Raw genomic sequence first — 24,524 nt, forward strand, 5'->3', positions numbered from 1 at the left:
CCCTGTAGTTTGAAGGCGGGTTTTCCTGTCACTTCCCTTTCATTTACTCCTTTCACTTCCAACAAATTTAACACATTAACTGCCATGTGAGTTGTATTTAACTCACGCTAGTTTTGAGCTCAGGGCCACCTGAAGCATATGTAACCAACGTGTCTCTTCATCTTTGGAGCCCTGTGAACTACTTTTCAAGTTCCATATAATTCACACAGAAAACAATAAAAAAAACCCAAATTTGTCATTAAATTAAAAAAAGATCGTTTTGTTTTCGAAGTTTTAATTCTATTTTCGTAATAAAACACCCTGGCCCCAAGGAAAAAAAATATTTTTCTAGTGTGGCAGTCAGTGTGTTAACTTTGTTGTTTCAAGGAGCAGATGCTAGTTTTCCTTCAGATGTCTGCTATTGCAGTGCAATCACCCTTTACTCCTACATTTTTCTCTAGTCTTTATCCCCACCATTTCCCCCCAATTTAATTTTGCTGCTACATTTTTTCCCCCATACTTTGCCACAGATGGTACTATTGTCAATATTCGGATTCTTAACTTCTCCCTCCACACTGAAGTTTCCGAGGGGGAGCCGAGCCTGTGCTGAACCGTGTTTCCAGTACTCTGTGCAGTGTGTGTATGCTGCCACGGCTCTCCAACCCCTCAAGGGACGCCAGAGGCACCACATAGTTCGTCCTTGTTCTTGCTCTACTCTTTCGCCATCGACCACTGTTTTATGTTTCAGCTTTTTGGCAATCTGCAGGGAGTGTGTAGGCACCCCCTGCCCCGGGTTGCGGCGGGCCCTCCGGTCCCCACTCAAGGCGCCGCCTTCGTGCCCCGCGGAGGCACTGCCTGCGTGTGGTGCGGGGAGGGCCCCGGGAGGCGCGCGGCGGGGCCTCGGCGGCCGGGCGACCGCACCTCCCAGCCGTCCGAGCGCCGGCAGTTCCAGCCCAGTCCCCGCCCGGCTCCCGGCCTGAGAGCGCCGCCAACGACGTCACCTGCCTGCGCTAGGCTGCCCCCAACCGTGCGCGGGAAGGCGCAGTGCGCATGCTCCGCGCGGTCGCCGGGGGCCACGGCTGAGGGAGGGGACGGTCACTCCCGGTGGGCCTCGGAGCGCCCCGGTTCCTCACCTCCGCTGCCGCCGCCCTGGTGGCCCCCCTCACTGTCCTCCTCAGGGCCACTGGCGTGGCGGTAGTCTCCCGGGGTGCCGGTACCTCTCCCCGCCCCCCTCCCCCCGGCCCCGTCGCCCCGCCCCCGCCGGGCCGGGCCGCAGGGTCAGGGGCCGAGCGGAGCGGGGTGAGTATTCCCACGGCACGCGCCGGCCGCCTCCTCCCGGCCCTGCCTCCCGCGCGGGCCTCCCCTCTCTCCACCGACTGGGAGGAAGGGCGGGCGCGGGTGGGCGGGAAACAGCCCAGTCCCGGACAAAAGGCCGGGGAAGCGGGACTCCCGCCCCGGAGCCGCAGGGCCTGTGCCGGTAGCCGCGCCGGGGAGGGCGAGGGGGCCCTGTTGCCCCTGACCCCGGGCCGTGCTCGCGTCGCGCGCGCCCGGCGTCAGCAGCGCTCCTGGGCCGCCGCCCGAAGGCCGCAGCCTCCTCGTGGGGAGCTGCTTGCTTGTGTTTAAGATCTGCAAATGGATAGCAAGTCTTTGTCCATGTAACGTTGAAACAAAGGGTATTAAATTACCGGTCATTCCAGCGGCCAAGTCCCAAGTAATTTGAAGGGTTTCAGATTCATGAAGTAGGAGGAATTTTTTTAACCTCCCAAATAACCTGTAACGTCACGAATAGGCGGCGGAGGGGCTGGAGGATGGTTAAGGAATAGTTAACTGATTTATAGAAACATACAGAAATCTTGGAAATAAGGCGAAAGGATGGCTACATGTCCTTTCAAAGTCAAAATGGAGCCTTACCTACCACCTGAGGATGATTTAGTTATCTCAGGGGACTATATTTTGTTTGACATAATATTGATTAGGACCCAAGATTTGCAGTTACATCTTTTCGACTAATCAAGATGCAAATTGTTTCTGACTGGAAGGAAAAAAAAAAGTACTCCTAGTTTGTGGGATTTTTGCCCTATAGGATATTAACCATTTTTCCATCTAACCTAGCAATGTTATGCCATCATTTTTTCTTCAGTGTTTACGCTCAGTTCCCTAAATGCTTTTGAACACACTTTACTATTCAACTTGCTCCTTCATCATGAGTTCAACAAAACTTTGCCATAGGCTCACTTTGAGTCATGTTTATAACTTTTATAATTGGATAATGGCTTCTGCTCTTTAGTGGCAAAAGCTTTAAGTTTATGCTTGTTAGGATGGGATAACATAGGCCTTGTGTAGTACTCAAATACATCATAGGACCCCAAGTAGAATCCTTTCTCATTGCTTCTGAAGGGTCAGTTATCAGAGTAAGCATTATAAAATGAAAACGTTGGCCAAAAAATAAATCTTGAGTATTGAGAAATTAAAATTAAAGTCTTGCAAATTGCAGAGTTTGAAAATTGTTACTGATATTTTAAATTGTGGAAACTAGTGGAAATAGTGGTTCTAAACGGGATACAGTTGGATATGGAATGTTACACGATTGTTTCCCCTTTCCCCTATTCTTCCCTACCACTTCCTGTTTTATTTAGGATGAGGTTAACTAAGATTTTGCTACATCATGGACCAATTAAATTTAGGTATAATGTTGTGGGACAAACTCTATGTTGACAGGAGTTCTTAATGCCTAGTAAATTTCTGAGAAAGGTAAGCAGCCCCTTAGAAAAAAGAAGTAGGGTAAACCTTACTTAAGAAGATTGCTTAAGACTTAAGATTGTCATTATCTTTGAAGCCTGGAGATGTGTTTGAATCATAAATATAATCAGGGAACCATAAAAAAAAAACCCATAGAGATTATTTGTTGATTATCTGTTGCAAAAAGTTTTCAGGGGCCAGGCAGGCTGGGTTTAAAACATTTGGAAAGTGGGGAATGGAGAATAAGCCCTACCCAAAGGCATCTTGATTAGGGAAAGGTTGAAAACTATACAGAATCAGAGGCTTCTCCAAATGTGCTGCCTGGCACCCCAAGCCTTGAAGTGCCTGATTGCATAGGTTTATAGGATCCAGGAACAGTACTTACTAATAGTATAGTTTTGAAGTTAGGGTTATTGCATATCACTGTCTTGTAATATCATTCTGAGAAAACCTTTTTGTCTCTTATGAGCTAAGACCCTACAATGGTTTCCTATCACCCACTGTTTTAAGTGGAATCTCCTTTGAGGTTAAATTTTTATTTTATTTTTTTTAAGAGACAAGGTCTTACTATGTTGCCCGGGGCGGAGTGCAGTGGCTATTCACAGGCCTGATTTTAGCATACTAAAGTCTTGAACTCATGGCCTCAAGTGATACTCCTGCCTCAACTTTCCAAGTAGCTGGAACTAAGGGCGCCTGCCACCATGCCCAGCTTCCTTTGAATTTTAAGGCTATGGATAAACTGCTTGCTCTCTGCTGCCAGATTTTCCTGTATTCCTCAGTCTATTACTCGCCAGTCAGGTTCTTTATCTGCCTGCTGTACTTCATTTCAACCTGTTCTTGGGTTTACTGCCATTCCTTCATCCCTTTTTCTGTTCTATCTCTTCCTTTCTATATTCTCATATAATTCAAGGATTAGTTGAAATTAACTCCTCTAGGGCACAGGCTCTGATTCCACACTGCCATAAATTAAATTGCCACATGTAGCAGCTGCGTTAGCTTGGACAAGTTACTTATCCTCTCTGTCTCAATTTCTTTGGCTATAAAATAGAGAAAATCATAGTAACTTACCTCATAGGACTGTTAGGAGAATTTAAGTTACCACAGTTCTTGATACATAGTAAGGGGTCAACATATGTTGTTTTAATTATTATTTTAATTCATACTAATTCTTTAAACAGTGGTTATGTTAGGTAGATAGTGAGGGATTCCGAGTCTCCTAGCTGTTACCGCCATCTTGGTCCTGCCCCACCCTAATTCTCTATATCTCGGGGAGGAGGACATACCTACGAATTTGTCAATCAGAACTTGGCGGCCAGCTGCAAAAGAATGCAGATGACTTTCTAGCCCACGGATGGGTACTATAAAGTCTGAAATGTGACCTAGAACCCACATGCGTAGTTAAGGCTCAGGTCATGTGACTCCCAACTGTCCAATCAAAGTGGTTCCATGGTGACCTCTGAACCATGATGGAAGTCTAGAGGCACTACTATAAAATAAGACACAGACCATATCCACTCTCTCTCTCTTTGTCGTTCCTTTTGCTTGCCCTGCTGTGACAATGGGTCAGGTTGTTATCTGTGGCGTATGTACCATGCTCTGTAAACCTATATCTTGCTCTTGCTTTATGATCCTGTCTTTCCTCAATAACATGCTTGCTTAACTTTGGCGTGTCTGGTCATTCTTCAGCCACGGGCACGCCCAGAACCGACATTTTCATTTTTATTTATTTATTTATTTTTATTTTTTGAGACAGTCTCACTCTGTTGCCCATGCTCGAGTGCTGTGGCGTCAGCCTAGCTCACAGCAACCTCAAACTCCTGGGCTTGAGCAATCCTACTGCCTCAGCCTCCCAAGTAGCTGGGACTACAGGCATGCACCGCCATGCCCAGCTAATTTTTTCTATATATTTTTAGTTGTCGGGGTAATTTCTTTCTATGTTTAGTAGAGGCAGGGTCTCTCTCTTGCTCAGGCTGGTCTTGAACGCCTGACCTCGAGTGATCTCCCGCCTTGGCCTCCCAGAGTACTAGTATTACAGGCATGACCCACCACGCCCGGCCTGAACCGAGATTTTCAGACTAAAACCTGACAGTTGTATATCATATCATTGATTTTTTACTATCTTTATTCTCTCATCTTTTCAGTTTGAGTCTTTTCTTAAAGATTTGATTACTTTGAGGGGAATGTATGAAAAAATGAAAAAAAATTGATTACAAACTGTTGAAGGCAAAGACCATGTATTATACTTCTTAAAAGTCTCTTAAACCTCTCAGGATGATTCTGGGGGCTTAGCATAATATGTTTTTCTAATCATGTTACTATCTAATTTTCTTTTTCTCTATTTTTATTTTACTTCTGTTGCATATAGATTTAAATTTATGTCCTATTTTGTTCCAAAAGTATTTGGGGTAGCTCATAAACTTATACTATATATAATGACATATAAAATAAAGATAAATCAAGGTCATGCAAATATGAAGCTTGAAACCGAAAGATGAGATTAGGGTAAGTTATACTGAAATATATACTGTGAAAAGTTGTGCAGTTGATTGTCAAAGGACAGAAGGAAACAAAAACCACTTCCTCAGCAAAAACACAGCTTCCTATGTTAAAATAATCAATTGGGAGGCCGCTGCCTGGTGAGGCTCCAGTGCTGTAGGTTCCTGTGTAAGTGAACTTAAACCCAACTCAGTGTAAATGGTCATATTCTGGGAAAATGAAACAAGCTTAACCAATCAGAAACCAGCAACTAACCTCTAAGTGTGGACTTTCCACTAGAATGATCCAATTAAGTCCTACTGCTCTGCTTTAACTAATCAAATATTTTCTTTGCCTTGCCTCTGCGTTCACTCTATAAAAGTTTTCTCCTCATGCCCTTTTGGTGGAGCCCCAAACTGCTTATATTCTGGAGCTACCCTGTTCATTAATTACTGTCTGTTCAAATAAACTTTTAAATTTTAATGTGCCTTAGTTTTATCTTTTATCTCTTGGAAATAAGTAGTGAGTGAAATACAGGTTGTGATTTCAGATTTGAAAGGATACTCTGAGAAGCCCTAGAGTTAAGTTCTCCAGACTTTGTTAATCCCAACCCTACTTCCCAGTATTCCTTAAAGGGGGGCTTTACTGGCATTTTTATGGACAACTCTTCATTGTGTGGGACTGTCCTGCACATTGTAGGGTGTTTATTATACCTGGTTCCTGAGCACTAAATGGCTGTAGTAAACTATAACTCCTTTTCTTTTTGACCACCCAGTATGATCCTATTTCCAAACACTGCCTTGGAGAGTGGGTCCACCCTAAAGTTGGGAACCACTGGACCTTATTTGCTCATATTGTACTATGCCCAAGCTGTGTGCCATCCACTGCCATTTTTTAAAAAACTTTTCAGGCACTGTCTGCAGGAGGTCTTCTATTTTTTCGGAGTGGCTTTGCCTCCACCTGCTAGGAGACAAAGGCCCTTATTCAAATTTCAAAATCAAGTTCTTCGAGAATTGAATTCATGTCTTTAAAACTCCCTTTTTAAGAGTCTTCCTTGATTTTCCCAGGAAAAGTTTGACATTCCTTCCTAGGAGGATAAATAAAAGAAGTACTAGGGTATTGTAGGTGGTGAGTGAATGAATGAAAAGCCTGTGGAAATAATAAGGCATATTCATCTAATCTCTGAACAAAGACTTTGCAAAAAGAAAAATTTAAAGGAAATGTCTCTTCCATTACAAAAATGTCCAACCATTTACTTTTTTTTCCCAAAACATAATGGCACTTGGCCATGTTTTAAAGACATGTTGCTCTATCATCTGTATTCAGACTGGCACTGTGTCTATAGCCTCTGATAGCATGCTGATCTTTTCTGTACCTTCTTATTTGTTGGATATTTTTGGCCAAGGTCATACCCCAGTAGTTCCTAGTTCTGGGCTAATTCGCATGTATGCTGACTAGATTTTCTCTACTAGTCCCACTATTCAAAGGCAGTAAGAGAATTTGAGCTGGTGGATCAGTTCAAATCATCCCCAGTGGTGGAACAGTTTCTCTTATGTGTTTGCAGAGAAATCTTGTTTTATATAACAAAAATGATAATCTTTTAATAAAAGTAATGATACTGGTATCATAAAGATTACATGTTATATAAATCTTGATAATTTATTTATTTTTTTGAGACAGAGCCTCACTCTGTTGCCTGGGCTAGAGTGCCATGGCATCAGCCTAGCTCACAGCAACCTCAAACCCCTGGGCTCAAGCAATCCTACTGCCTCAGCCTCCAGAGTAGCTGGGACTACGGGCATGCCTGGCTAATTTTTTCTATATATTTTTAGTTGTCCAGCTAATTTCTTTCTATTGTTAGCAGAGATGGGAGTCTCACTCTTGCTCAGGCTGGTCTTGAACTCCTGACCTTGAGTGATCCTCCCGCCTTGACCTCCCAGAGTGCTAGGATTACAGGTGTGAGCCACTGCCCCTGGCCATATATGTTATATAAATCTGAGTGGGAAAAGATCCAATTGGTGCAGGAGTTTGAGACTAGCCTGGGCAATATAGCGAGACCCTGTCTCTTAAAAAAAAAAGATCCAGGTGGTGAATAGGCTTGAAATTTGAATTGAAGGAAGGTACTATAAAGAGGTAGAGATATGTAGAATAAGTTCATTTAAAATTTTGAATTTTTCTTTTATTCATTACAACTTTAATGTTTGTGGTATGCCTATCTGTTATTGGTGTTAAAATACAAAGTGTAAATCAGAGGTGCCCAGACATTGTAGACATTGCTCTATCATCTTCTGGCATTCATTGTTGTGGGAGACAGATGGCAGAAGCTACCTTGTTTTTTGTTTCTTTGTAGGTAAACTGGTTTTTCTGCTTGGACCTTTGTTTTTTCTTTTTTCTTTCTATTCTTCAAATTAAGGTATTCCGCTAGGCTGTGTTTAGGCATAGGTTTCTTTCCAATAGGTTTTTTTCAGAAACATAGTGAGTCCTTTCAATTTATAGGTGAATCTTTTTAATCTTTTTGTTTTTCTAGGTTAAGAACATTTCTTTCAATTGTACCTTCATTTATGATTTCAGTGCAAAAATGCCTGTTATTTACCGGTTGGATTTGTGTTCTTTGTCCTTCCTATCAATCAATACGCATTGTTTCCTCTTGGTCCTTTTTCTTCTATGTGTTTGGAGAGCATCTCGTGTATACACTAAAATTACTAATTTGATTTTTTTCCCAGCTTCTGTACATCTCTCTGTTGCCTCTAATGTAGAATTAAAATTTCTACTATTTTGTGTTTGAATTTCTTTCCAGTTTCCTTTTTAATCTCAGCCGTTTTTTTCCCCCCTCATCTCTTGCTTTTAGAGACCTTGTTTTCTTTTTCTTTTTTAATTGGGAACATAGAGTAGATAATTTCTCAGTTTTTCCTAATTCCCCGTGTAAAAGCCCATTACAAAAAAAGCAAGTTTTCCCTCTTCCTCTTTATGTTTGTGCTCCTCTTTCCTTATGCAAGAGCTTCCTATTGGTCCGGAGTTGTGTTGTTATTGATGTTTTTGGTTTCTTTACATTGACAGAAGAGGGATTTGTGTAGGGATGGTGTTGATTGTTGAACAACACTCCTTCATCTCCCTCCCTACGCTTAGGTGCTGGAGAAATCTTCCCGCAACATTAGGTTGGAGAGCAGGCGGGTGAGTACAATCAAATTTACGAAGAATAGGTCTTTTTCTATACTCAGGAGAGGTCTTCCTTTGCTAATGTTTAAACTTTTCATCCTGTGACTATAATGAGGGGAGTATTTTTGTGTGACTTGAAATAATTTAGAGTTCTTTGAGGTTTTCTTGGCTATGGGTGGTTAGAATACTATTCTAAGGGCTTATTCTGTTTCTGCAGCAGCTACCTATCACCTGCTGCACGGTATTCAGTGCGCCACATGGCTTTTCCTTCCACTTCTGGCGATGCTTACTGCATTACTGGGAGAGAACTTCCATGAAAGAGAATTACCAATGGGCACTACAAACCAGTAGGGGAAAGGCAGCTCAGGACTCAGGATCTGTTTCTTTGAAGGGAATACAGAATTAGGGAGAGTGAAATGCCTTCTTACCCTTTTCCTAACTGGACCTAGTGCTGCAGAGGTCAGAGCAAGCACCAGCTACCAGTAGAGACCTCTTGTTTCCAGTCCAAGTACAATGTTGCCTCCCATTTAAACTTTGATTTGGGACATGTATTTTAATGGGAAGGCAAGGAGGCAGAACTGAGTCCGGCTGGTCAGCTGCTGTCATGACTTCCTCTCTTTTGAGGCTTCCCCATGGTATATATTGGATTGCCCAGGGCCATGCCTTCTGTGCCCCACCCAGGCTGCCAAATTCCTTGAAATCCAGGTCTTTCACCAACTCTATCAAAATGATCCATCTTTTGTCTCAGTTTTTTAGCATGATTCTTCATCAGAAGTATCCCTGGTGGTAATTAAAAGTATTTATTTTGAAGAGTTCAGAATCAGGTAATCTTTCTGGCCAAGGGCCTAAGATTTCACATTTAAATTTGTACCCTGAGTGCTTCCTTGCTGTCTAAAATTTGAGGACCTCTGTCCAAGGACCTTGCTAGGTAAGTGATTAATCTAGATGAATTCAAGCCAAATTGCCATAAAGGTAATGGGTTGACATTTGTATCTCCTAGCTAGTTATTTATGTTTTTTAAGGGAAGTCTATATCTAGAGTTATAAATAAGGTGAAATTGTTGGGAGGAGGGACAAGTATAGAGGAAGTAGCCTACTTTTATTAGTCAAAACTGATTTTTAGTGTTTAAATATATGCAGAACATGTTCTGTGATAATCACATTTTTGTAAATGATCTTAAAGTTCCAGGAAATTTAGTTATATTTCTCATAGTGTTGTAGCCTCATTATGACTCTGATACACATTGATTTATAGGTTCATCAAAAGAAATGTCTCTGATCAAAAAAATACAAAAAATTAGTTCCAAACACATTAGATTAAAAATCACATAAAAATATGGAGAGTGATAGGGAAGAAATTGTTTTTAATTAAAAAGGATCATTTGAACAATGATTATACACAATGTTAGAATTCACTGGGCCTGCTTTTCTCAAAAGATATATTTGAACAGTAGCAGAATAAGCTTCTTCACACTGTCTAGTCTGAGAGCTAACTTATAGTTTGGAAAGACTTCTCTCACTTGGTGGGGAAAATTATTCTATATTTCCAATCTTTAGCCTCTGCTGAAACCATTAAAAAAAGGTTTTGATTGAACATTAAAAAAAAATCAAACAGCTGTTGAGCCAGAGTAACACTCAAGCAAAATAGATGTATTAACAACTTACACTTTATGACACGAGGAGCTCTGACTCACTTCTGACTTCAATTTATAATTAGAAATGAGAGGTTCATTGTTTAGGATGAGATGAGGACTGAAATTCGTCTTTTTACCTAGAGTTCACCTATGTTCTGTTGTCACTTCTAGTCTGAATTTAGTTTAAGATAACTTATGTTGAGAAACATAGGCACTTCACCTGTCTAAGGTTTTTCATTTGCAAGATAAGAATTCTTCTTGCCATTATTGCTTAATAAGCCACAGTTGTGGTTATTTCAGGTTTTTGACCATATTTTCAGCCATCTTATAATAGGAAGTTCTGAGATTCTAATTTCTACCTCTACTTATGTATGAACGTGGTAGAGGACCAGAAAGTATCACAACTTGAAGAGTGTGTACAAAAATGTTGATTGAATTATATTTACATTTTTGAGTTGAAATATTCTTGAGCAAAGAAACAATAATTATTCCATGGTATTTCATTATGGTACATTATGATCATTCTAGTTGAGATGGATATCTTCTTAATATAATATAGTTCCTAATTTTGTAATCAAGCCATAAGTGTTTGTATTATTGTATGTAACATCCTTCAGCAAAGCCCAGTCCTTAGATAATTTGAAAAGTATTCAACCAAATATTAATTAGTGTTTTCATGTTCAGTCATCTTGCTAGTAGCACAGTACTGTTAATTAGATAAACTATGGCAATTGAGTGAAATTTTATGTTTCAACTGACATTTTCAATAGTTCAGTAAACCTCAAGTAACTGGAGGGCTTAGGGAATGGAATGTTTTTACTTAGCTCAATTTTGTTATTAAGTAAGAGTTTGTTGGAATTTAAAAAGTATTCCTAAATATATTAGCATTCTTTATGAATTAAAGCCAATTTTTAAAATTTAGTATCTCTCTCTCAGTATATGTCAGGATCATCATACAGTTGGAAAACTATTTATCTGGCTGCTCCATTTCAATCTTGTCTTCCTCTTCTGTTTGTGCATTCTCTCTCTGAGTGATGAAATGGGTTCTGTTACCATGTATGTAATACTCATTTAGAATCAACATTTCCAGCTCAGATTTTTCTTCCTTTTGAGTTCAAAACTCACCTCAAAATGCCTGCTGGATCCCTTCACTTGAGTGTTTCAAACTCAAACTCAGTATGGCCAGACTAAGCCCATCTCTTTCCCCAAACCTGCTCTTCTTCCAGGGTTCTCTGTCTCTGTCAGTGTACCATCACCTAAAGGCAGAAAGCTGGGAATCTGTTTGAATCTTTTCTTTCCCCTATTCCTCATTCCTCACCAATCTTTTCAGTTGCACTGGCCATACCTAGTTCAATAGCAGTTTATTTTTCTTACAGAGACTCACCTTTATTGAGTCTTTCTAGGGCATTCAATCATAGATAGAACAGTAGTCTTTCTTTTTTACTTTCATTGACTTTGTCTAATATTTAATTAAAGTATATTTTTATGATACAAGGATGTGGTTTGTGGATGTACAGTCAACTGATGGGAACAGAGGTGCTTCATGGTCAACATGCTGTAGACATGAGTATTTTACAGAATGACTGGACATTGTGTTGATTAATCTGGCAAGTTGGTTGAATGGAGGTTGGTTAAGAGAATTTCTATTGCTTATCTCCCATGGTTAGAATATGAGCTCTTACAAGGTAAGGACTATATATCTTTTCATTTTTGTATGCCTAATTTTACCCATGCATAGTGCCTACTACTTAATAGATATTCCATATGTATTTGTTGGATGAACGAACAAATTCTTATATAGGTTATACTAAATTTGAATAACCAGAAATATTGCTGGTTTGGGAACCAGCCAATATAGACAGATTCTGGTCCTGGAGCCAAACAGGGGTTTCAGTCTTTTGTCTTTTGTATTCTTGAGCAGATTACTTTTTCTTTTTCATCTGAGGAATGGAAATCACCCTTTGGGTTGTGTGAGGATTAAATGGGGATGTGAAGTGTTCAGCATAGTGTTCGACATAAGCAATAGTCATGATGATGTTTATCCCTAATGAGAACGTGGGAATTCACTTGGTCTGACTTTTCTCGTTGAGAGGCCTGAACTACATGAGCTATGTGTTTCCTTCCTGCTCTAAAATTCTCTTTCTATAAATAATGTTTCATGTTTTGGACAGGCTTAAATTACAAATATATGAATATTCCATGATACGTCATATTTGTAGATTTGATAAAGTAGGTAATTAATGAGGTGATTTATTATAAGATAACCTTATACCGTGGAAAACCATTTCAGGTTTTAGAATATCATTTGTTAGAGAGTTGAACTTTCTAATAAAGTGTGAAGAACGGCTTCGCTACACTAATCACTGTTACACTATTAAAATAGGTGTTAAAGTAGGAGGTAGAGAAGGAAGCTCTGAGGAGGTTGTACGGGAGCATTAACTTAGAAGAGGTAGGAAAAATTAGGCTCTTTAAACTTACGGAGAAACTAAACTTTTTAGTAAATACAGGTCCTGCTAAAATGTAACAGAATTTCTACTGTAGTCAACATTAGTCTTGTCATTATAAAAAATATAGATATGTATTTGTTACAAAACTAGGTTTTGGGTTTTCATGTTGGTCACATTTTTCTCCAAATAAAAAAATGGGGAAAGAGAAAGATGGAAAACACAAAAATACTTTTTGGAATGACCCTGAGGTTATTTTCCATTCTGCACCCCAAATTTTGGTTTATTTAAAGAAATTAGTCAATTAGCAGAATTTTTTTCAATAGTCATTCTACATCTGGTACTAATACTTAGTTTTCATATTGCAGTTATTTAACATGGAAGAAGATGAGTTCTTTGGAGAAAAAACATTCCAGCATTATTGTGCAGAATTCGTTAAACATTCGCAACAGATAGGTGATGGTTGGGAATGGAGAATGTCAAAGGTAAAACAGAAAGTTTTGTTTTATATTTCAATGGAGGATTTTTTTTGTTGTTTGTATTTTGTTGCCATGTAAAACCTCAGTAATTGAACCTAAGGCGTGAAAACTAGTTTGACTTAGTAAAAGGCTTAAATTGAAAGATGTTTTAAAACATATGTCTATTTTATTACTTCAACTATATATACTCATTATTAGGCTAATGAAGTATTATTTAGAAAAGTCCTTAGGTGACCTGCTTTAATTTAATAGATAAGAATTAGCACATTAATTATCTGATTGTAAACAGATGCTTTTGTGGTACTTCAAATCATTTGTTTACACTATTAATTTTCTTAGGAGACTACTTGTGTCTAGAGAGTAAAAAGATAATCTTGAAACCTAACCATAATCAGACAATCACAAATTCTGAAATATTGAGGACTGTATTAATTGGGAATTTCTTAATAATGTAAACACATTTCAAAACATTTTTTCTTTTGCGTCTATTCAGTAATAATGATGTAATAGGGGCCAGTGCAATGGCTCTTGGCTGTAATCCCAGCCCTTTGGGAGGCCGAGGTGGGAGGATTGCTTGAGGCCAGGAGTTCTAGACCAGCCTGGGTAATACAGCAAGACCGTGTCTCTTCACTAAAAAATTATAAAAGAAATTTTCCTTTATCTTAAGCTGGAGGCAGGATGACAGAAACTCCTGTTACTATTTCAGTGACCTAGCAGAATTGGGTAGAAGGTTAGGGAGGGAGCAGGGGCTGTATGTACATTTGTGTGGTGTGGGGAGTTGAGGGGGCCAGGGCTGGGTAGGATCTTCAGGAGGGAAATTATATCTGTCAGAAGTTTCTTCACTGAAGTAAACTAATGCCCCAAGGACCAGTTTTCAGGATTTGTTTTTATTATTCGCCTGTCTCTAAAAAGGTATGGTTAAGTCTAGCTTCTTGTTTGCTGCCACTGGCTGCCTAGTTAGGAAATTTCCATACCCTTTGGAGTGAGAGTTATACCTCTAATTAAGGGCAATTCACTTTCATGTGGGGGATAAGCCCATAGATAGTATCAAAACAAAACAAAGCACTGCTCAGAGAAAATCTTTACAGCCTTAGGGCAAGAACTGCAAACTCAAAAGTCTGTGGACCTGGGGCTGGGGGTGGTAGTGTAAGTGGGTGGAGCTGCCTGGGACAGAGCAATATGAAGGCAGAGCCCAGTGGTCTGTGGCTGACCAGAGTGCTGGGCCTGTGGCCTAGTTGGAAACATGGGCTCAAATGTTACCAGATCTTTTGATATTTCAATAAAAGTTAAAAAATCCAGATTCAGAGGGAGAAATCTCTGAATTTTTAAATGTTGGCAACTAATTCAAACAATGAAGACAAAACCAAACATGTCAGTGATGCATAACATTTGGGCTGGGGGGGCCCAGTTTCTGACATCTGGGATCCGATGTGTACATAGCATGGTGGTTTCTCATCCAGCCCTGCCTCACTGCATGTTATTGATCTGAATTGGAAAGGGCCCCCAGGCAAAGAAAATCCTTGTCTCTTGAATTTGGGTGTGTTAGTATTTTTGTCACTTACTTTCCACAATCCTGTACTAGTTTTGTGAAGGGAATTGTGAATTAGTCACTTTATTATGTCCTTCAAACCTTCTATTGTTTTATGCAGTATCTCAGTCTTTTTCTGGAAATTTTTGGATAAAATATACTATTGTTTTGCTTTTCAGGTCCTAGACATTTATTTTTGTTTTTTAAATATTTAATACAATATTGAGGCATAATTGGTATAGAATAAACTGTACATATTTAAAGTGTACAATTTGGTAAGTGTACAATTTTGATACATCTATAGACCTGTGGACTTATACTGCATATCCATCACCCCAAAAAGTTTCCTTGTACCCCTGCCTTACAATGCCTCCCTCTGCCCCATCTCGCTGCTTAACGTTATTTTTAAAAAGAATCTTGTTTATACCTATATATAGAGGCTTCTTTAAAGAGTATAGTTATTGTCACTCATACCTTCAGGTTCGTTTATAGATCATTTTGGCACCATCCATTTTATTTTTTAATTTTAAAAGAATCCTGACAATATTTAGAGAATTGGTAGAATTCAGCTTTATGGAAAGGTAAAATATCACTTCTCAGGCAAAATTGATGAGAAAAAAGTGTGAATTAATGAAACATGTAAATTGTTTAAAAATCTTACTTAGTCAAAGCAGTCCTAATTTTTATATCTGGAGCTATGCAGAATAGAGAGAATACTTCTAAATTGGTATTTTTTCAGTGGGACTGGATGCTATTGGCATTTGGGCAGAATAATTATTCTTATTCCTCTACCTCTAGCTTTTCCAAACCCATCAGGAAGGCAGTACACTCATTGAGAACAATTATTTAATGTGGTGGTCCGTCAGATGTCAAAGACACTGTTTAAGTACATGCTTCACAGTTAGACCTGGGTTCAAATAGGTGCTCTACCATTTACTAGCTGAATTTTAGGCAATTTAATGTCTCCAAACTGTATTTTCTTTATCTATAAAGTAGTAATAACAATAATACTCTCATATGCTTTTGTAGATTAAATGACATTTTTCATTCAAAGAGTTTAGTACAGTTTCTGGCATGTAGAAAGCCATCTTATAGTTATAATTTTTAGTTGGTTATTTGAATTTTTCAGTGTTTTTTTTTTTTTTTTTTTTACAGAAGTAATGCTACTAATGAAGTTGTAGTTAGGTTCTCAGAAAATTCTGTAAAACCTTTGACACCAAAAATACCATGCTGGTCGGTAGTATATTGTTCTGAGTTTCTCTAGGATAACAAGGGGAGCAGAAGGTGGGGACAGAAGAAGAACAGGAGCCTAAGAAGGAGAATTCTCTCCTTCCCTTACCAAAGTGTTTATCATCCTTTCTTTAGCAGCCTGAAATGTCATCCATGCTTCACCTCAGCTACATCCCCCCTAGTTCTCACCTGAACTTCAACAGTCTTCCAGCTCTTCTCCAATTCGTTCAACAAATTGCTGCCATAGTTAACCCTTTAAAAAATACCTTTGATGCAGTCCCATTTTCTACATGATTTTTTCCCTTTGTATTCGGTTTGAGCTCTATCTGCCTTATCACAGAATAATATAGAAACTCAGTAACAGTGTTCAAGGTCCCGCATGGTGACTTCCTGCTACCCTTCCAGCTTCATTGTCCACTCCAACTCATTTCCTTTCATTCTCTCTCCAAATTCCTAGAAACGAAGGAAAAGCTACTTTGAAAAATAAATAGGCAAATTTTTATCAGTGCTAGAAAACAAAACAAAAAATATCTTCAAGGAATAATAAATCTTGATGGATTTCTGAAAGGTAGAAAGTAGATGAGATTGGATTGAAGGAAGAATCCAGATCCCAGAGCAGGATTTAGAGAGGACTGTGGTGAGAGTAGAGACGGACTGAGGAGAAGGGAGTTAGTGCTCCAAGTTCAGAGACTGCGGACCCAAGCACAGTTCTGAGTTCCTTACTCTCTGCTTTTATAAATTGTTGTGAAGTAAAAATAAGCTAACAAGCTTGAAATAAAGCTTTTTTCCACTTAGTTTTGGATAATCAGTTTTACTCTTGAGTATCTTTTTTTCACAGTAATGTTTAAGATTCACTCTTACTGTAGCCTTTGCCATTGCAGAGTTTTCCTTATTTGTATTAGGAAAAAATGGCAGAAACAAATATGTGAATCATTAATGTTCTCCTTAGGATTACCCTATAACCACATGGTCAATGGATATTTATTATGATGGATCATAAAAATATGTCTACAAGCATCGTTATTCAAATAAAGGTGGGGATTGTTGTTTTAGTTCATTAAGCCTGACATTGCATAAACAAGTTGCTGACATTCTCTGGACAGAAGTGCCAAGAATCCCAGGTAGTTTTTATGCATTCATGGACTCCTAAATATGTGTCTGAAAATTAAACATTAAAATAGACCTAGCAAAAGATTTGTCACTTTTGGGCTGCCTCATGATTTCTCACTTTGTATTCACTCTGAGCCTTGTATTTCCTAAGTATCATCACTTTCATTTCCTGTTTTCTACTCATTAAAAAAAATAAAGACAAAATGCACTACAATATTTACATAATTGTACAAACACTAAAGTATAAAAATGGTGACACAGGTGAAAGTGATCTGCTGGCAGGCAGTGCCACTCTGTAGAAGCTCAAAATGATGAAGGAATGTCCTAATTTGGCATAAGAAAAGCAATTGAATTATCTTAATGTAACAATTCATAAACAAATGTGTAGATTATTTAAAAATGCAGTGTATAAGAGTTGAAGATTGCTTATAGTTGGATTTTATTTCTGAAAATGATTTGTGTTGTGGAGAAATTATATAGAATCAGAGAGGTGTAATGACAAAAATTGTATCCATAAAACAGACTTTGATGTAGACCTAGATAACTAGTCCCAATTCTGTTTTGATTGTTAAATACTTTTTACCTAAATTTACTTTATTTTATTAGACTTTAGATTTACTTTATTTTATTATTTAATTTAAATTTATTTTATTTTGCTTTACTAAGCAAATTTACTTTATTTTAATTTAATTTACCTAATTACTTATTTTTTGCTTAACTTTTATTCTTCTTCCTCCAGTTTACTTAAAAAAATTTTTTATGTCCACTTAAATTTTTCAAGTCTTGGCAAGACGTACTTCACCAATCTAGTTCTCAGTTTCATTGTGAAATGGGGTGCGGTTCCTAAAGTTTTAGTGGTGCTAAACACCTATTGCCTAGGTGTTCTTAATTGATGGTCCGTGCTCCAGACTCCAGGCCACATGGCTTCTAGTGTTTGCTTTGCAGAGGTACATTAAAGGGAATATGCATCAATAGCAAATGGCAATCATGTGCTAAAGGTTAGATTAGGTTTGCAACTGACAATAAAATTTGTAGGCAGGATTTCACAATGGTTAAGACCTTGGCCTTTAGAGTTGTTCAGACCTGGGTTAAATCTTAGGTATGACTTGTATCCTTGGGCAAATTATTTTTTCTTTTACAGCCTTAGTTTCTACATCTATTAAATGGGAATAATAATATTTATGTAGATGATTATAAGGATAATGAGAAAACACATATAAAAGTATTTAGCAGAGTACCTGGTATGTTAGCCTATAAAATGTGTTAGGGGAAAAAAATTATTTCAAGTAACCTAAGAACACAGTATTTTTACTGTACATCCTTAATGGGATATAACTGAAGGATAAATAGCTCTATAAAGAAATCTTAAACTTTGTTTTTAATAGTCTAATTATTAATAGTGTTATTGATATTTTATTCTTTTATGATTATTTTATATCTATTGTACAATAATGCAAATAAATACTTATGTTAATGTCATCAGGAGCTAAGATTTATAATGTAAGATAAAAGTGACCAATATAAAATCAAACACATTAAATAAAAATTCTATAATGTTAATTTGTATTGGAAATATCAGTAAGAATTCAGACTATGTATTTTTTAGTTTTATCCACTGAAATGTCAAGATTATGGTCTATAAATACCATTCCTCACAAAAAAGAAGCAAAGTTTCTTGGAGGAATGGCTGATTCCAGGCCTGGGGGAGGAAGTATACAAGGTGAGCCTGGTTATGTTGATGACTGACCAGAATGCAAGAAAGTTATCAAAGAGTAGTGGCTAGAGGGGTCTTGTCAAAAGGACATAAGAGTTAATATTAAGAGGCTTCTGTTGGTCAAAGATGAGACAATTTGAGCATGATAAATAACAATGCAATTGTTTGAAACACATAAACTGTCTTAAAAAACCATGTGTTCACAATATTAGAGAGAGAGAAAGAGAGAGCGAGAGAGAGAGACAGAGATGTGCACAACAGCTTTCAAATTCAACTCATTGAACATTATTGGAGGTATCTAGGACATCAACTACTTGGTTTGAAAATTGGTAATCAAAAAGAAAGAAATAAGTATCTGTCTTATCTTTCCTACATGAACTATATTTCAAAAAGCCTAATTTGATGAGGAGAAGTCTTCCCACCTCACAATTTTATCTAATAAACATAGAAAGGATGGTAGAGTTAGAAAATCACCATTTTTCAACCCCTAATGAAATGAGTTAGGCAACCATAACTTGTGGATGAAACAATTAGACAAAAGGTTGGTGGGGAATTTACAAAGCAGAGATTGAGCTATTATCACCTAGTAATCAATCTTGGCAGTACCAAAAATAGGGCAACCAAATATTAAATATTTTTGGAAGTCTTATAACACGAATCACAGGGTACCATCTATGAAGTATTTGTGGCCCAAAAGTTGAACTTGAATAGAATGAATGATACGAAATCAGTTGATAGAGGACCAAGTTAATTGACACCATAGGAAGCAAACAGAAAAATCCAGAAATCGAAATGACAACCAACCCAATTAAGGTAGGATAAAGAAGTGAAGAGAAGGACTGTGTCTCAGACTATCTAGGATTAAGCACCAAGTTTTTGTTTTTATTTTTGTTTTTTAAATGTCCTATCCAGGCAGCAACCAGTCAGCGGTCCCGGTGCACATCGCTAGTGTGCAGCTCAGGGCATGTGTGGCTCACAGCTGGAGTCTGCCCACCAGCTGGCTCAATGACATGAGTTCACTCATCCTGCACTTGGGTGTCTTGACAGTGTCAACTTGCTAGGAACATTTCTAAGTGCTCTCTTTCCTTTTCTGTACTTACCTTGTTGACTTGTAACAAAGAATATGAGGTCTACTAACAAACAGTTTTTGGATTGGTAACAATTAGTTCTTGAAATGGCACCAATTCAAACCACTTAGCATGACTCTAGATTAAAAGAAATTCAAGAGACATACCCTAATGTAATATGTGAACCTTATTTGGATCCTGACTCAAATAAATCAACTGTAAAAGACCTTTTTTTGAGCTAATTGGGGATATTTGATTAAGGACTAATATATAAAATGATACCAAGGAGTTTAGCAAGCTGAAACAAAACCAATCATGCAAACGAAAAACAGTGATGGATATGGCAAAATCTTCATATGTATCGAATGTGGGTCATTTGTATATGGGTTTGATTTTGGTATTGCTCTCTCTACTTTTTGTATGTTATGTGTATGCTTCCTTTTCTTCTATCTCACCACAATTTACTCTTATTCCCTGAACTTTATTCATAATTAGAAATGTTCTTAGCCTTTTCTTGGATTCAGCAGACCCTTTTTGGGATTTGTGCAACATTAAAACTTCAACCAACTTGCCTTCTAGAATTTTTTTTTAATGTGTGTTTTATTATAGTTTAGGATCTCAGTTCTCAGTTCTGTGATTCCACCTTTCACAAGTTATTGATAAAATAATTTCCCATAGGTTTTCAACTTCCTTCTCTCACATTTGTGTAACAGAAATAGGAAGAGAGAACATTCAGATACTGAAAACCAAATACCCTGCTTTCTTGAGATTATGTCCTATACAATTAAGACTAGATTATTTTGTATGTTATTTTCAAAGAAGAATTAAAGAGCCTCTCCCCTCCCTTGTCTCTTCAGTTAAACCTAGTGATTATATTTTGAAATATATATAGCAACACCCAAGAAATATTTTGATTACCTCCATTACAGCTTAGGAACTGCTTATTGAAAGGGCTTGTTTCCTAATTTACATAAAGTAAAATTTTTAAATTTTATTTTATTCTGAGTATAAATTTAAACTGATTTTATGATTCCTTCTTTTCAGTAGCTTTTCCTCTGGTTAATTCACATTGCTTTTCTTAACCCCCTTCACCATTTATGCTAATTACATCAAATTCATATTTTTAAAATAGATTCTAAAATATCTCCATATTTTACTTTATTGAATCTTTCAACACTATCTGAGTACAAAGCCCACCATGGCCTTTCTTACCATTTTTGCTGCTCTGCTGAATTTCATACCTTGTTTGTTTGCACAGCTATCTTTATTTTTAAATGTATTATAATGAAACATTTCAAGCATACAAAGGTAAAGAGAATAGTATAATGAATTCCCACGTACCCATCACCTAGCTCCCACAATTATCAACTCACAGCCAGAGACGGTGTTTTAAAGAATCTGTGGCATATATGAAGTGATGTAACATATCTCAATTTAATTAACTTAGCTTTATTTTCTCCATATGTCTTAAAATTATGGTTCTTCAAGTATGCTCTGTAAATTTATTTATCATTATGTATTAAAATTAATGAATGAACTCAAGACTCTAGAGACATGAAATATTTCTACAAATTGTTATTTATATATTTTTTAAAAATTTGGCAAAATATCCATCACATAAATTTACAATCTTAACCATTTTAAGTGTACAGTTCAGTAGTGTTAAGCACATTAACATTGTTGTAAATCCAAGCTCCAGAACTGCTCCTGGCCCCTGGCAGCTACCTTTCTACTTTCTGCCTCTATGAATTTGCCTACTCTAGGTATCTCATATAAGTAGAATCATATGGTATTTGTCTTTTACTGACTGGCTTATTTCATTTAGCACAATGTCTTCAAGGTTCATCCATTATATCTACAAACTTTGATTTAGGATTTTGTGAAGGAGAGAGCTAAAGAGAGTATTTGGAGTGAATTTCTGTTAGATATTGGCTTCTTGAATTACATAGCCTCATTCTGTTAAGAGATTGAATTTATTTTATTTCTGAAGCACATTGTTAAAGAGGATTAGAAACGCTTTCCATGTATATCTGACAAGACCCGTACTTCGACATGGCTCACATTTGCTGATAATATATAAATACAACTGGATATTTCTATCATAAATATAATCAAATTGGAGAGTAAATAATACAATTCATATTTTAAATACTGTGCCTACCTATTCACTTTTGTGTTATTTATATATACATTGAACTATTGGAAGTAATTATTTTTGCTTCAGAGGTGAAATATTAAGTATCCATTTAAAATTTTAATGTCTATGTATATAATATGCTTAGAAAGATTCTTCCTAAAATTTAGTGACAGTTTTAAGGTTCACTGAAAGAAATAGACATTTCCCACTGGTTTTTTGGAATAATATTGCTTTATGTGAGTAACAAATGAATACATTTGTTGGTTTGAAATATTTAATTTTTTTTTTTTTTTGGTTTTTGAGACACGGTCTTGCTCTGTCGTTGCCCAGGCTAAAGTGCGGTGGCATTATCATAGCTCACTGTAACCTCAAACTTCTGGGCTCAAGGGATCTTCTTGCCTTAGCCTCCCAAGCAGCTGGGACTACAGGTGTGTGCCACCACATCCAGCTAATTTTTTTATTTTTTGTAGAGACAAGGTCTTGCTATGTTGCCTAGGGCAGTCTTGAACTCTTGGCCTCAAGTGATCCTCCTGTTTTGGCCTCCCAAAGTGCTGGGATTATAGGTGTGAGCCACTACACCTAGCCTGAAATACTTAATTTTTGATTAACTTTTATATACCCTTATTAATAATCCTTTTTAGGGGGGCCCATGAGCATGTTACTGCTATTCGTTTTAGTATAATGCTATATCTATTTAAATCATCTACTGTGAGTTATGTCACTAGATAAAGATTAAATATATTGCATTCATATCATTTCTTGATGAGACTAATGTAGATTTTTTTTTTTAGTTTATCTTTGGAGATTAGGAGAAAAATGCACTTGGAGCAGTATGCTGTGTTTTTGTAATAAATATTGAATCCTAGTCAGTTACGGTAGATTTTTTTCTTTCATAATTTATTGAGTGTTATGATAGGATTTGTCACTTAAGCATATGCAAATCTTAAGCAATCATTTCAAGAAGAACAGGTTGTATCAATGTGAATTAAATACTTCTGAACACCATTTTTAAGGATTATCAAAAGAGTATCTGAGAAAGGAAAGCTATAATACTTTGCAAATTTATAAATTCAAAGTTAAATAATGATAGTTACTGTGCAAGTTTAATAAGAGCATGTGCTTAGTTAACAGTGATGTTTTGGTTCACTGGGCAGGCTAGCAGGCTGTATTTCAAAAAGCTGTGTACTTACACATGGTGAGTTTATCAAGCCCAGGATCTGACCTTCCGGTTTTCTAGTTCAGATGGAATAGGATGGAATGGAGCTGTCTCCCAAAGAGGGTCACACATTAAACAATGTCAGAGGATGAATTATATACACATATATATGTCATATGTACATATATTAGATATGTATCTTATTTATGTATAATATTTATATATCTGTATGTGTTTGAATATATATATCAAATTCAAACTTATTAATTTATAATAAATAGAATTGTCAAATGAACTGTGAATTCTCCTCTCAGCATGATGGTTCATTTTTGTTTTGTAGGTGACCAAATTACAATCCTGTGATCAGGATGAGTACAAATTCTCACGCATAGTTGCATGAATGGAATGTTTAATGGCACAATTTAAAAGTGGCGTCACACATCTTGCTCCACAAAAAAGTAGTCTTACCATAGAGGCCACATTGTTTAAAGTATGTGGGGTTAAGACTCCTTTTCTTGAACAGTGTTGTGGACACTACCAATGTTTGCTTCATTGATTTAATTTTTTTAAAGTATTTATTACTGATCAATCTCTCTTCTGGTTACTATTGGGTTCCAGTTAAATCTTTCAGGCTAGGGAGCCATTCTCTTTAAAGTAATTTGCCAATCTTCTCTGATCTATTAGCTCTGATCTGAGCTAATTTCATGGTTAAACTCAGAAAATGCTTTCTTATACTTCTTATTTTCAAGGTCTTGGAGAATGTTTCCAAGGACAGATAGCATTGTGATCATGAATATTTATAAAAATGGAAGGGGAAAAAGATCATCAATTATCCTACCCCCCTAATATAATTGCAGTAATTTTGGGTAATTCCCCTCATATGTAGGCTTTCATTTTGGGTATCTGTACTCTTAATTAGATAAACAAGTGTTGCTGTATTTTCCAATTGGGATTTTGATAGTTGTTCTTTCAAATGTATAAATTTAGAATGAAATTACATATCTACATTGTCTTCCATTTTAGGAACGTTATAGGTGCACTTTTTAAAGTCTTCAGTGAAGTTTAAAATTTTGTTCTTATAGGCTTTGTTAATTTCTTTAAGTAGATCCAGGACAAGATAAAACAGCTATAGATCTAGCTTTATTTAGAGAGACTAGGATTTTTACCATTCTAAGTCCTAACAGGCTGTTGCTAATATGTAAAGATACTGATTTTGTTAGGTATATTTTGTATCTGGTTACCTTACTGAACTAACTAGTTTTAGTAATTTTAAAAATAATTCTTTGTGGCTCATGCCTGTAATCCTAGCACTTTGGGAGGCCGAGGTGGGAGGATTGCTCGAGGTCAGGAGTTCGAGACCAGCCTGAACAAGAGCGAGATCCTGTCTCTACTAAAAAAAAATAGAAAGAAATTAACTGGACAACTAAAAATATGTAGAAAATATTAGCCGGGCATGGTGGCACATGCCTGTAGTCCCAGCTACTCGGGAGGCTGAAGCAGTAGGATCGCTTGAGCCCAGGAGTTTGAGGTTGCTGTGAGCTAGGCTGAAGCCATGGCACTTTAGCCTGGGCAACAGAGTGAGACTGTCTCAAAATAAATAAATACATAAATAAAAATAATTCTTTGGTGCTTTTCATGTCATCTGACATAATGAAAAGATAGCTTCTTTTCCAATAT

General features: G+C 37.2%; 1 protein-coding gene across 5 annotated transcripts in view; it reads left to right on the forward strand.

The window, feature by feature from the left end:
• Positions 1–1,229: 1,229 nt before the first annotated feature.
• ATG10 (autophagy related 10) overlaps positions 1,230–24,524 on the forward strand; it is a 241,068-nt gene continuing 217,773 nt past the window's right edge. For 3 of the 5 annotated variants that reach the window (XM_045566129.1, XM_045566127.1, XM_045566130.1), the window contains exons 1-2: positions 1,230–1,278; positions 12,795–12,911. In XM_045566129.1, coding sequence (XP_045422085.1) covers positions 12,804–12,911 — 108 coding nt within the window. In that variant the 5' untranslated portion in view covers positions 1,230–1,278; positions 12,795–12,803. Of the gene's footprint in view, positions 1,279–8,319; positions 8,365–12,794; positions 12,912–24,524 lie in introns of those variants that run through there. The other 2 variants (XM_045566128.1, XM_045566131.1) reach the window with 2 other exon arrangements.

Source organism: Lemur catta, chromosome 12, assembly GCF_020740605.2.
Source record: "Lemur catta isolate mLemCat1 chromosome 12, mLemCat1.pri, whole genome shotgun sequence".
NCBI classification, from domain to species: domain Eukaryota; kingdom Metazoa; phylum Chordata; class Mammalia; order Primates; family Lemuridae; genus Lemur; species Lemur catta.